The 14139-nt window shown below is 26.9% G+C and overlaps 2 protein-coding genes across 6 annotated transcripts; one reads left to right on the forward strand and one right to left on the reverse strand.

The window, feature by feature from the left end:
* Positions 1 to 768: 768 nt before the first annotated feature.
* On the forward strand, positions 769 to 3771 carry LOC107161829 (transmembrane protein 65). Of its 2 annotated transcripts, XM_015508411.2 has the most exons (7): positions 769 to 1511; positions 1667 to 1792; positions 1906 to 1917; positions 2031 to 2072; positions 2129 to 2196; positions 2277 to 2480; positions 3170 to 3771. In XM_015508411.2, exons 1-7 carry the CDS (start codon positions 1262 to 1264, stop codon positions 3275 to 3277), a joined length of 810 nt encoding a protein of 269 aa, XP_015363897.2. In that variant the 5' UTR covers positions 769 to 1261; the 3' UTR covers positions 3278 to 3771. The 2 variants fall into 2 exon arrangements, with proteins under 2 accessions (XP_015363897.2, XP_015363898.2); XM_015508412.2 differs by lacking the exon at positions 1906 to 1917 and having other exon boundaries at positions 770 to 1511.
* A 37-nt stretch (positions 3772 to 3808) lies between these two features.
* On the reverse strand, positions 3809 to 8088 carry LOC107161825 (uncharacterized). Of its 4 annotated transcripts, none has more exons than XM_015508404.2 (7): positions 7979 to 8088; positions 7272 to 7352; positions 6441 to 6689; positions 4676 to 5494; positions 4397 to 4520; positions 4185 to 4327; positions 3809 to 4126 (listed from the first exon to the last, which is right to left on the reverse strand). In XM_015508404.2, exons 2-7 carry the CDS (start codon positions 7332 to 7334, stop codon positions 3974 to 3976), a joined length of 1551 nt encoding a protein of 516 aa, XP_015363890.2. In that variant the 5' UTR covers positions 7335 to 7352; positions 7979 to 8088; the 3' UTR covers positions 3809 to 3973. The 4 variants fall into 4 exon arrangements, with proteins under 4 accessions (XP_015363890.2, XP_089074991.1, XP_015363889.2 ...); XM_089218865.1 differs by lacking the exon at positions 7979 to 8088 and adding an exon at positions 7573 to 7918 and having other exon boundaries at positions 3809 to 4119; XM_015508403.2 differs by lacking the exon at positions 7979 to 8088 and adding an exon at positions 7573 to 7915.
* Positions 8089 to 14139: the final 6051 nt, after the last annotated feature.

Raw genomic sequence — 14139 nt, forward strand, 5'->3', positions numbered from 1 at the left:
AAATTAGTAGAATAGAAAATTTAGTGTGAATTTTGATTTTGGACACTGCATAAAATTTCCCACTGGGGTACAATTTCAGATAAACTGATGCGCATGGCATGTGTGACATCTAATCTGTTTCTTTGTTTTGTTTTAATATTGGCCGTGGTAGAAAATCCTTTTTCGCAAATTTTTAATCATAAATTTAAACTTTTCATAGTCTCGATGTACCGCTCGTTGCTCAACAGCATATTGTGGATTATGAACAAACGACCGAGACCGATCGCATCGACAAATCACTAGTTGTCACTAGCGACACTAGCACATTTACAGATAAGATGAAAAAAATTCCATAATCGTAATAACTTTACGTCATTTATTCTACAATACTACCTAGTTATTAATACAATTTATCAATTTACGACTAAAATAACTGTAATCGTAACCGCAAGTCGCGACCCATCAAAAAAATGTAATAACCTAACCTAACCCATGGTTTGGGAAACGCTGTTCTATGCTATGACCGAACTAAAATTTTAGATTTACATTTAAACTTTAAAGAATAACTGCATTATTATTTATTTATGACTGAATTTTATGGTCACTACAACATAGGAGCGCTAGTGCGACAATTTCCTGCTATCTAATACTGATTACAGAGATTCATTTCGGAGGTCAATTTCTCAATTTAGATTCGTTGGTGTATCGTGGTAAGGGTAACGAATACCCGGTATGGATTTATTATCATAAATAAAAAAGTATTGATTTGAATCATTATGGGTAGACGACAGACGTCCTTCTGGGTGAGTGGGTGAGGCTGTGCCGCTGTGGGCTGTGGGTCGTAGTTGTCAGTTGACTTAATACATATATCTATCTTGGTATAGATATATTTATACATAGTTGATACATTTTTATGTGGGTGAATGATGAAGATATACATTGAGCATTCGCTACTGTTCAATAAAAATCAATGCTTATAATGTTATAACTTCCAACTATTAGATGATAATACATTAAATACTTTAAATACTTTAGTGATTAGAGTTTGTGATTTTACTGAATAGTTCTTAGTATTTCATTAATATATTTTAATATTGTATCCAACCAATTTGTATTATTATCGTTACCTACTTAAGTTACCATTAGATATTTAGATAGTGTTGTATTAATTACTGTTTACTGAAATTTATGCCACAGTCCTTTATACTTTGGAAAGTACATTTAATATTATTAAAATCCATTAACTTAATAATTTTAAAAGTTTTTCGAGTATTAATTAAAAATGTGTTCAATATCAAATAAAATGTGGAAAAATACCATATGTATGTGGGAATTCAGCCGAATAAAAAATGTTCCCATGATCAGTCGACTATGTACAGCTGCAACTACTAACTCTGAACAGGATAATGATAAGTCATTGTCTAAGGAAAAGGCTCATGCATTAGTGATGAAATTGACAAATGAAGAAAGAGACAATTTGGCTTGGTGCCTAAATCATTACGAATCAGAAGAGACTAAAGCGGAATATCAAGGTTCAGTATCTTGTAAAGCTATCATGTTTTGGACTGTTTTGCATGAAATCTTTATACTTTCATCATACATAAATTTATCTTTTTTAGTAAAAAATGTTTAACATTATCTAACTATGTGCTGAAATTAAAAATAACTCGTCTATACTGATCTATAGGTCAATTGGCAGGATTCAGATGGCGTTCAAAGTTTGGGCGCCCCAGTAAAGTACCTGAACTAGGAGATGTAGATGCAACAGGCTCTTACTGTCCATTGCCAGAAGAATGGCTATTAAAAAAATACGGTACCTACCTACTTAGCTTTTATACTAAATACATATTATAATATTATTGCTAATTCATCACTTTAATACTAATATTTTTGTTTTAAATATTATTTATTTCTTACAATGGACAGAAGAAACCAATAGTAAGATAATTATCACTAAATATTAACCATTACACTTGTAAAAAAAAATTTTAAATAGTGTGATTATTATTACATTTATATTTTAATCCTGTTTAACATTTAATTTAAATTAGCGGAAACTGTACCAGAACCAACTAGAGCACAATTATTTAGAGGTATGTAATTAATTATTTAAAATGTATGTTATTTGATCAATTTTTTTCTTCTATAGTGGGATTGCAAAATGCTATTCCTTTCATTATGTTTGGATTTTTGGACAACTCGGTGATGTTAATATGTGTAAATAATTTTTAGTATATTAGTTCTACTATTATAAGTATGTAATATTTATGTGTGTATAGCTAAATTTCAATTTTTAGGGTGAATCAATTGAACGAACAGTTGGTGCTGTTATTACTATATCGACAATGGCTGCAGCTGCAATTGGTAATACTTTTTCTGATATTCTTGGAATTGGCTCTTCATATTATGTGGAACAATTGGTAATCAAACTTGGTTTAAAACCTCCAAATCTAACACCTATTCAATTGGATATGAATTGTAGTAGACAAGCTGCTAATTTAGTAAGGTTAAAAATATCTAAAACCAAATGTAATAACTGAGGAGTAAATAAGATTTTATTAAAATTTGTTGGTATTTTTGCTAAGAAATATTAACTATTTTCAAATTAAATTACAAGAAAACAATATTTTTTTAAAGTTTCTATGAATATTTATCATTTTTTGAGAATGAAATGTATACGTACCAGGCGCGGATTCAGGGGGGGGGGCTATGGGTGCTCGGGCACCCCCTGTCATCTAGCCACCAACAAAATAAATTTATGTTATAAATTAAATTATTTGTTATTTTTCAAAATAAAAATAATAATAATATCGGTGCTTTTCGTTATCACCGTCACATACGACAATAATAACTATTATTTTTAATTGTTTTCGAAGTATACTCGTATGTAACGACACGCGTCGACGGCGGAAAGCACCAATAACAATTATTATGGAAAAAAAGTTAACACTAATAAATCAAATATTAAATGGTAATATTTAAATAAATAGTAAGGTGCAACAACAATTTTTTTTTTTTTTTGAGCACCCCCTGTTAAATTTTTCTGGATTCGCGCCTGATACGTACTATGTCATAATCATTTGAAATAAAAAGTTATAACTTTCTCATTTATACTTTGGTTTTAGTATTTAATACTATTTGCCTAATTCTTAGTTTTAAATTGATATACATAAAGTCTTATTATCATTAGGGAAGAACACTTGGAGTCACTCTTGGGTGCTTTTTGGGAATGTTTCCATTGCTATTAAAAAATGATGAAGAATCTAAGGATGAAAAGTCTGAGGAGAAAGATGAATAATAAAAAATAAAAAATAAAAACTAACTTCCACTTGTTATAAATAGGTTTTATTCTGACTGATTTCTTTAAATTATTATAATATAGAACACACTATAGTGTAATCATTAAATGGCAATTATTATTAGCTAATGATAATATTAATAAATATTTATTTAGCAGTTTTGAAATTATTTACATAATATTGATAATTTAGTTGTTATATTCTTTTATCAGAGTGTTAAAAATTAATCTAATTTTAACATCTGTTAAATTTAATCATACTCCTATATTTCAAATTACTAAACTGTAATATCTGTAACAGTTATATATCTATTTTGCTATTATTTTTTAGTTGTTTTATATTTTATATCTAGTTAATTAATAGTTATTTATTTGATTATTTGTAGTTACTGCAATTTAATTATTATTATTTATAACTGTATTCTATGTTTATTGTGTATTTATACTGTTTTTTTTTACACAAAAAATTAAATTATAAAAATTGATTTCTTCAATGAGTATAGTTTTACTGAATAATAAAATAGACTAGAATAAACATATTTATGTATAATAAAAATCACATTTTCTTTAATAAACAATTAATTTAATATAATAACAATTCAATAAATAAAATAAAAAATAATTACTACAATTAGCTTAAGTTAACTGTAGAGCTATGATATTGCAAAAAATAGCCTTAAATAAAACATTTAAGTATTACTTAACAGAAAGGTGAGAAGTTTGAACAAAATTAATCAAAAAATTTATACAAGATGAGTGGTAGAGGTTTAACATGTATTCAGTAGAATCTATACTGCAATTGCATTTGCATAAATAACATGGTATGGAATCCTTTGTTGAACCTAAAACCTAATTTTTTTGCTAGTTAAAATTTATTTTATATCAATATATAGATTATTGAATTTACCTCTATATTATTAGTTGATTTAAAGGTACAATTATTTAAGTATGTTTCCAACTTAGACAACACATCATTTAATCTTTCTTCTAAAGATGAACAATAACAATTTTTAAGAATTCGTTGACAAATTTGACTTATCAAATTCAATTCTAGAACATTTGAATCAAAATAATTTAATTGCTCGATTCTCAAGTAATACTACAATTAGTTATACATACGTGTCATGTAGTTAATCCCTTTATCGTGATTTATAACTTCCATAAGTACTTTCTCATCAGATATACTTGAAAATGTAGTGAAACCTTCTAGCAAAAACTCCAGACATTTATTTATGCATTGTACCTACACAAATATATTTTATAAATTAAAGATGGCAAAACAGATTAAAAAATATTAAGTTTTTCTTTTGTCAAAAAATTAACTGAACTTCATTCCATCAGCAAAAAATTATAAAGGAATTAATAATCACTTTAGTTGTATAAATGAAAAATACATACTTGTACATTTTTCCAATCCAATTCAATGTCAGGTTTGTTGCTTAAAACTTCTTCAACACATAAGAAATCTCCAAATTCATCATCATAAACATCATTATTATCATTCTCTTTAATACTTTCAACAGGTTTTACTTCCAAAGAATCATTATGATTATTTTTATTTATGATATTTTCAACATTATCAGTTTCTGCTGCCAAAGCCCGAAATACTTCATATTTATCAAGAAAATCATCTTGGCTAGTTGTCACATTTTGCTGGTTTTCTACCAAACCTGAAACAATATCTGCTGATGTGTCATTTAACACTTCAGGAGTTTTATCAATAATCTTAGTGTTTTCTTTGAAAGATAATGTATCAAAAGCTGATTGGAAATCTGTAAACTCTTGATTATTTTTATTGTCAGTGGTTGTGAATTGAGCACTTTGGAAATCTGAAAACTCATCATCGAAAGTCTCAAAACTATCATTCACTGGAGTAAAGTCTAAAGATTTTGGTTCAGGATTAGTAGATAATGGGGACATAATTTTAGACATTTGATTTTTTGGTTCTATGAAAGTTACTGCTAAAGGGTCACATTCTTTAGATGGAATGATGTTACAATTTGGCTGTTGAAAGTTTTTGGTATAAATATTTTGATGTTCATTGTCAATTTTTGATATGCAACTTCCTTTGTTTGCTAGTTGTTGTGGCTTATGTTCAATATTTGATTTCACTGTTGATACATTATGTTTTTTCTCGATAATTGTGTAATTTAATTGTGGTATTATTGGTTTATGAATATGTTGCAACAATGACACATTAGACACTGAATAGCCATTCTAAAAAAAAAAAAAACTATCATTTATAAATTAAATAGTTTTTTATAAGTAGAAAATATTGAATTATATTTAATATTGGTATTTGATATACAGTGGAGTTCGCTTAGTAGGGATACCGTATAAAAGGGATAACCACCTTATAAGAGACAAATCGGCAGAGTCCCAAACGCATGTATTCATTTTAGGCAATTTAACTTCTTTTATTGGGGACAAACCATTGGTTATAAGGAACATAGTTTATTCTGTTCAAACCTGTTTTTTTATCTAATCTACTTCCAATACCTCTAATATATTTTATATAACAATTTTATGTCATACAATATGATATAATATTTTATGTATTTTTGTCAATCATTTTTATCATACTACTACATACATATTCCATGAAGATAATAGTTGTTTTCGAAATACAAAAAATTTATAGTAAATATATAAATTATAAATGTAGGTAGTCTTATGTAAATAGCATAATATTACTTCTTATTTTCCATATGCATGGTCAAACTGTGAATAAAAAATTTTCAGTTAATCGGGACAGTCAAATAGGGACAAATAGGTCACCGTCCAATGTGTCCCAATTAAGCAAATTCTACTGTATTGTCAATCAAAGAAATTTTAGATATTTGCCAAAATATAATATTATTTGATATTGGAGTTATGTGCTTCATTTTATGCTCCTCGTCCTCATCATGTATTATGGGTGGCAATTATCCACTAATGCTATAAAAGCATATGTGTGCAATTTACCTATACAGTAAAACCTCTCTATAGCGGACCCTCTATTAAACGGAATCTTCCTTATAATGGAAAACGTCAATAGTTCCAGTGCAAATAACATATGCAATTTCTACCTCTCTATGACAGAAAACTCTTTATAACGGAAAATTTTTTGGTCCCATGCAATTTCATTATAAAGGTTTTGCTGTATTAAATTCTTTAATATTACCTGAACCAGCGTAATTAAAGCCAGAATTATATAAAGTTCCTGTTGAGATAACGATCCTTCAACACCAACATTAGCCATAGACCATAATCTACCAAGTACATCAACAGATAGACCACTAGTCATCAATAACTGTGAAACTAAATCAGTATCACATGTTCTATCTCGTCTATCAGATTTCACATACTGCCAAATCTGCTCATACAATGGGTGCACGAAACCAGATTTTGGTATCATCCATTTTGGCAAATTCTGTAAAAATATAAAAATACACTCTTACTACAACATTGAACTATCGCATAAAACCCATATACAAACAGGCAATGGTCTCAATATCAAATTTCATAATAGGTTAATTCACTCTTATTTTTAAACTAGCGTTCTCTTAAGATAATTCCACACCAATTAACCATATTTCTTATTTATCTACGTCTTATAAATATTATATAAAATATAATATGCTCAGCAGTTCATGTTTTAATGTTAATACGATTATTATTTTAAAATAATTTCCGTTAGTGTGTCGGTTTTATATGATATTTCAATTATTAAGAGAGCTACAAGTATAAGATATTGCAATTTATAAGTGCTTATAACTGGATTAAACATTGAAGTATTGTAAAGATGGAAATTCAAACACATATTATAATGTTCTTACTTATAAGTTTGATGATAGAGGTCAATTCACACTAATATTAAAACTAATACCTATAGCTACAAAGCTAAAGGTAAACTTGAAACACACATGTAACATGGGGACAAAAAATGTGGGTATGGTAACCTCACAACTTAACATTTATTAATTTATTACTATTATTTTATCAAGATTATTACCGAATACAATTGATGGTCTTTATTAACAACAAACGTGTCTTGAGAGATGATGTTTTTAATCATAGAATCTGCATCAACACACTAAAAATAATAATGATATTAGTGTTTTTTTATTTATAATAGGTACCTGAACACTAGAATTTTGGTGGCCTGACATAACACATATTAATCAATCATTGTTCTTTTTATAATTGGATAAATATAAGCTACTAACAGTTACAAAAGTTCAAATATAAATTTGTAAACAATTTATGCATAACCATTATGTTATTATGGTTAGAAAGTGTCATCACAGACTTACTCTTTCATTGGCATTTTTTTTACTCGAAGAAGAAAAGCTCTTTGCATCGTGAAATTTATCCATTCAGAAAGATATTGTTTAAAATTGAACAATATAAAATTAGAATTTAGCAAGGCTTTAAAAAATCAAAAATTATGAAAAAGAGTAACTTAGTAAGTTGTTTTTCAATCTTTCAACGAGATACAAAATTGAAAATACTTGATTAGTTTATCACTAAATAATAATATAATGTTATTATATATTATTATTTTTATAGTAATGACTAATTATTATTTAGTAATTTAACATAAAAATTTAAAAGAAATAAGAAATATTTATTTTAATATCGTCGATCACAGATTTCTAGAAATCTAAATTCTAAACACAAACTTAACACATACACAACTACTGTCTACTGATAACTTACTGATACATATCATGAATCATGATAAATTAATGTCAGTGTTACTGAATACAGACCATGGTAGCACGGGCAGCATATGATCATATTTCATCTATTCTGTGATATGATACGGACGCGAGTGATGACAGTCTGCAGACCACGGTTACCTACACACCTACCTGGTTGTCAACGAGTACGAGTTAATAACCATCGTATTTACTAGACCCAGTTATAAAAAATTGCTAAAAAACATTCTATAGCTTTATATCGGTCAATCGTTTATGGCTAGACCCTAGACCACGACTTTAGAAAATCTTCATCTTCTAAAACCATATCCTAGACACCTATTAGATTAAACTAGAAATATATCACTAAATTAAATGGTAAATCATATTCAGAGTTAATCATCAAGCGTGCTCACCCACTTTTTTACTCGAATAATGATGTATAGTGTTACCTATTCATAATAATATGATATTTGGAATCTTTAATTATATTCCTTTAACCTAACCATATTTTCAAATTCTTGGGAATTTTCTATGTCACAGAAGGAATGTATACTAGGGATAGCATTTAACTAACAATAAAACTATTACTAATACCTATTTTTGATACATTATTAATTATATTTAGCTAATTGAATTTTGCAGTCAAAATATGAACTTAAAATATTCAGGTAGAAAAAATGTTTTCCTATGTCGGAATCTTTAATATATTTCAACTACTATTATAACAATTAATGAGGGACATTGCAATTTGCATTAAATTTTCAAGTCTTTTGACCCAATGGAAAAATATTTATAGAAATTAATAGGGAAAAAAAACTTGAAAATATTGAAAATAATAAAATAATTTATCATATATTACAGAATAAACGTTTGGAAAAATTTCAAGCAACTACAGTTTTTCGTTTATTAATTACAACATAATGAAAAATTCGCTTCATGAGAAATCGTAAGTTTACTGGTGAATATCTAATGTCGATAAATTTTGTAGGTACCTACTTTTAATGCTCTTAAAAAATAAATACGGCTTTCGGTAATATTGCTAGAGGAGTGTACGTGCTTTTTCCCACTCTACCGAATTACAAAGGCACAACCAATGGAACTCACGAAAGAATATACGTGTAAACGTGTTACGTGCCTACTTACGTCCTTTTCACTTTTTAAATGATGTCTTATCGACAAAAGCACAAGGGCGGACTGGCCAGGGGGGCTAGGGGGAAATATCCCCCTGGGCCGGTCTAAATTATGAAATTTGGGCCGGTCGTCGAACAATAATAAACTTGTAATATATTTAGTCAATAAAACATTCATATTGTTTACAAAATCACAACTGATATAGTAATAATATAGTAAAATATTTAGGGGCGCTAAGCTGTATTTCTCCCTGGGCCGACAACCTCCCACTGGGAGGCAAGTGGCGTAATTAGGAATTTGTCTTAGGGGGGGATAAACATTTTTTTCCACACAAAATACTTAGATTTTCAAGTACAATATTTCATCAAAAATTCTTAAACTAATATATATGTACACAAAATGTATTAATAAATGTGCTTTAAAATTTTACACAATTTAGTACCTATACAATATTATAATAATTTCTTCAAAATGTAAATTTTGAATATATTAGAATCAAAATTTACTTTTAAATTAAATAATAATTTATAGATTTCTTGATACTATAATTATATTTAATATATTTCGTCGTGATGTCAGCACGATAAAACATATTAAAATTCCACAAGCTTCAAATTAATATAGATATTATAAATATACACATTATATAGGCTCTGGGGGGATATATCCCCCTCATCCCCCCTTAATTATGCCCCTGCCTCCCAGTCCGCCCCTGCAAAAACACAACATAATAATATTAATAAATAACATTATAATTTATAACTGTGTTGTATTTACAACAACATGATATAACAGACCTTAAAGTTTATATATATTATAATATATTTTTACGTTGATCGTTTCTCGAAAAGTCAAAACTTATTAATATAGGACATAGGACATATATTACGATCTACAAAAGTTTAATATAAAATTGTTAGGTCGTTACGTCGGCTAGTAGTTGGTATTACATAGTCGGTTACTGGTTAGTAGGGCACCTATATAGTTTATATACCTATACTAGGCTGCTTAGCTGCTAGATGATGATCGTCTACTAAAATAATCATAAAATCTAGTCTGTTCAGTTATTATGACTTATGATAGGTACTATTATAATATTATTAGGCATAATAGGTATAAGTAAGTACTTAAAAACCGTTTACCTACCACCGTTTTCAACCCCGATATAGCAATGGCAGGGCCACATTTAAATTGAAACAACTAAATAAATTATAATATACTTATAACTATCAACGATCAAGAATAATTAATATACCTTCGAGATTGTTAACTACCTATCGTCCTATTTAACTATATAAATTAAAATCCTTTTAACAAATTTGTTATGATTCAGTAGAAATGAGTTATTAAGTTTTTTATAATAATACAGCGTATTTTGTTATTGCGTGGTTACTATAAAAGTACAGAATTATAAACTATAGTTAGCCAGTTAGCGATCTCGAACCACTAGGTAGGTATATTTGTGAATGATACCAATGCGATTAACATTATTTCTTTCACTATACCTACTCGGTTCTGTTATTTATTATTATTTTTGTTTTATATGAATTTAATTATGACTAACAAATTTTGAGAAAATTAAGTTTTGATATTTGTGTAACTCTAAAACAAATTACCATAGACGCATGAAATTTTCAATCGTTTTAGTTTTTTTTTTTTATATATAAATGACAGTAATATTTTATTCTTTTGGTAAAAAAGGTTTAAAATTTAATACAAGGCTCCTAATATATTATTACAACGACAGTTAAAAAATATTAAAAATACATAGTTTAAATTTTTTTTTAGTAAGCATTTAAAGTTCAAATTTTAACAAAATACGTGAAATTCACCAAAATTTGCAATTTATTTTGAATTATAAATTCATAAAAGTTATCTTTTTAAATCTTAGATTTGAAAATTCAATACAAGATTCTTCATGAGTTTGTCTACTTTTATCAAATAAAAAATGTCTTCTGAAAATCAAATTAAATTTTTATGAGCATTTAAATTACAACAATTCACTCCATTTCTTTTGTACCAATATTCTTATTTTGTGGTTATTCTAAAACGAATAATTGTAGAAACTTGAAATTTTCAAAAAATGTTTATTTTATCAATTCCTATACTTGATAACTTTTCCATAATATTTTGAATTTTTTAAAGTAATTTAGACATTTGAAATTTTCCGATTTATTTAATTTTTTATTCTAAAAAATTCATTACAATGTTATTCATTGGATCAAAAGACTTGAAAATTTATTATAAAGTTCCCCATAATAATATTATATAAAAACAGTTGGAAAATATTAAAAATACATATTAGGCACGTTTTTTTTAAAAATAATTTAGAGATCAACTTTTTACAAAATGTATTAATTTAAAATTTATAAATTCTTTGGTTGTTAAAATTTTTTAAAACGTTTAACTTTTAAAACTAAGGATAGAAAATTAAAATCAAAGTCCATGAAATAATGTTGATTCTGGGGCAAAAAAATCTAAAAACTATACAAACACAGTTTTTTTTTTATAGTTATTTTAAGTTCAAATTTGGATGAAATTACCTATTAAATAGTCAAAAATAACAATTTTAGGTAAACTATTGTAATTAAAAAATATTATTCGGGGGTACTTTAAATAGTATATACCTACTATGAATGAATGCATAATTTAGAATTTTGTCAAGTGGGAGATGTAGTATGTACGTTAGCAATAAACATTTAATTTTCTAAATAGATGGTTCACTTACCATCAACATCACGGGCGTAGCCATTTTCCTTCAAAAACAAGATACCCTTTTCCTCCAATTATATGTCCATTTTCCGCCAAAAATTAAAAAAATAATTCTTGATCATTTTCCTCCACCTTCTACTTTTCTTCAATAAATAAAATAATAAAATAGTTAATACAAATAACTTATGTATAGCCAAAACAAAATGTATTTGTCAGGTGTTATATTTAATACAAATAAAATAGTTTGTCTCATGCAATGGTGTTATCATATAATAATTGTTGAAAACTAATATACAATATGTTTATTAACATCATATTGGGTGATTCTTTTATCAAACAACACTCATTATTTAAAAAAGTATTGACTTTTTTCAAAATATTTTTTTACATAGTTTCAAGTTGTTAAAAAATTACATTTTTATTAAAAATTATATTTTTGAATATTTTTTATCCCTATAATTTTTTAAGTTTTTACTTATTTGAATGACAACAAAGAAGTTAATTTCATATTCCAAAGCAGAATATTTTTCGACTTTTTTAGTTTTTTTTTCTGTAAATATCGATAAAAATGTATTTGTTGGGTAGAAAAGCTTGAAAATGTATAAAAGGCTTCTTACACATTTTTACAATACTGGTTGAAAAATATCAAAAATACATAAGCACTATTTTTTTTTATAAGCGTTTAAAGTTCAAATTTTAACTAAATTTTTTTCTAGTTGGTACTTTGGGTAGTTAAAAGTAAAAAATTCTAAATAATCGGGATAAACAAACTAAAAATTAAGGGAAAAACAGGAAATTTTACATACAATCAGTTTTCGACAAAATCGATTTTGATTTTTGATGTAACTTTAAAAAAAATGACCATTGATACATTAAATTTTCACCGAATGTTTATATAAGTATATTCTATCTACCACGAAATTTTCAAAAAATTTTGACTTAAGTTAAACTATTCATAGGTATATGCAATTTTCGATCATTATTAGGTTTGTTTTTAATTAATATCGATAAAAATTTATTTTTTGGATAGAGAATCTTGAAAATTTAATACAAGGCTCTTAACATATTGTTACAATATCAGTTGAAAAATAAAATAAATTCATGGTCACAATTTTTTTTATAAGTATTACAATTTTCAATTTTGACAAAATACGTAAACATCACAAAAATTCGCAAATTGTTTTAAGCTAGAAATTCATAAAAAATTTTCTTTTTAAATCTAAGATTTGGAAATTTAATACAATATTACTTACAAATTTGTCAATCTTTATCACAAAAAAAATGTCCACCGGAAATTCAAATTAAATTTTTATTAGCATTTGAATTTCAAATATTGACAAAACTTCGTCAAAACCATGAATATTTGCAAATTATTTTGTAATTCAAAATTCATAATACTGTTTGTATTTATATCTAAGGTTATAAAATTCAACACTAAGTTTTCCATAAGTTTTGCTTCAAATACTCGTAGCTATAGAAAAAATTTGAAGCGTCATTATAGGAAAAATGTTTTGAGCGTTTGAGTTTTAAATTTTTATGAAATCGCGTGATGATAACGATTTATCCTCAAACCAGGTATATGTATATCTATGATAATATAAGGTATTATGAATTATGATAACTACATGCAATGTTTTTGGAAAAATTGATTAACCATGTCTTATGCAAAATGCGTCTTAATTGGAAAATAAAATATTTGTTTCAAAATAGAATACATGACAATATTTAAATATAATAATATATCCTAGACTGACAAATCATCTCCGTTCAGAATCGTTTTTCGTATACAATGATACCTATCATTGCATTCAAATCTAACCTACCCTAGTCAGAGGTCCGCCTCACCACCTAATGTACAGCAGAGCGATACCCACTTTCCCGCTTTTTTAAATAATGAGTGTTGTTTGATAAATCAATCATCCTGTATAAGTATATACATATATGCTCGTATTATGTTATATGTTATTAGGCTTAATCGATAGCTGATATATAGATAGCCGATACCAGAATGTAATCATCAACCGATAAGTGCAAAATGTGATCATATAGCTTTACTCTATATTTTTTAAACGGAACGTAATACTACAACAAAAATATTTTCTACAATATTTGAGGAAAATATAGACATAACTTTAATCGAAAATATGTGGAGGAAAATGGAAACCAAATTTTTTTTTATGGAGAAAAACGGTATCTCGATTTTGGAGGAAAATGGAACCGCCCAGCATCAAAATATTACAAATGAATCACAAATATGAGACTAAAAGCGAGATCTGTACCTTATTATTATTTCACCCTCCCCCTCCCCCGTAAATATGCCACTGGTTTCATAAA

The sequence above is a fragment of the Diuraphis noxia genome, unplaced genomic scaffold (assembly GCF_037042655.1).
Source record: "Diuraphis noxia isolate RWA-SAM2 unplaced genomic scaffold, SU_Dnox_SAM2 contig0002, whole genome shotgun sequence".
NCBI classification, from domain to species: Eukaryota; Metazoa; Arthropoda; class Insecta; order Hemiptera; family Aphididae; genus Diuraphis; species Diuraphis noxia.

Coding starts and splice junctions, on each gene's coding strand:
- LOC107161829 (XM_015508411.2), top strand. CDS start 1,262: ATGTGTTCAATATCAAATAAAATGTGGAAAAATACCATATGTATGTGG. Junction 2,073..2,128: donor TAGAGCACAATTATTTAGAG/GTATGTAATTAA, acceptor TTTCTTCTATAG/TGGGATTGCAAAATGCTATT. Junction 2,197..2,276: donor ACTCGGTGATGTTAATATGT/GTAAATAATTTT, acceptor TTCAATTTTTAG/GGTGAATCAATTGAACGAAC.
- LOC107161825 (XM_015508403.2), bottom strand. CDS start 7,635: ATGGATAAATTTCACGATGCAAAGAGCTTTTCTTCTTCGAGTAAAAAA. Junction 7,353..7,572: donor AAAAAAATGCCAATGAAAGA/GTAAGTCTGTGA, acceptor TATTATTTTTAG/TGTGTTGATGCAGATTCTAT. Junction 4,127..4,184: donor AATCAACTAATAATATAGAG/GTAAATTCAATA, acceptor CAAAAAAATTAG/GTTTTAGGTTCAACAAAGGA.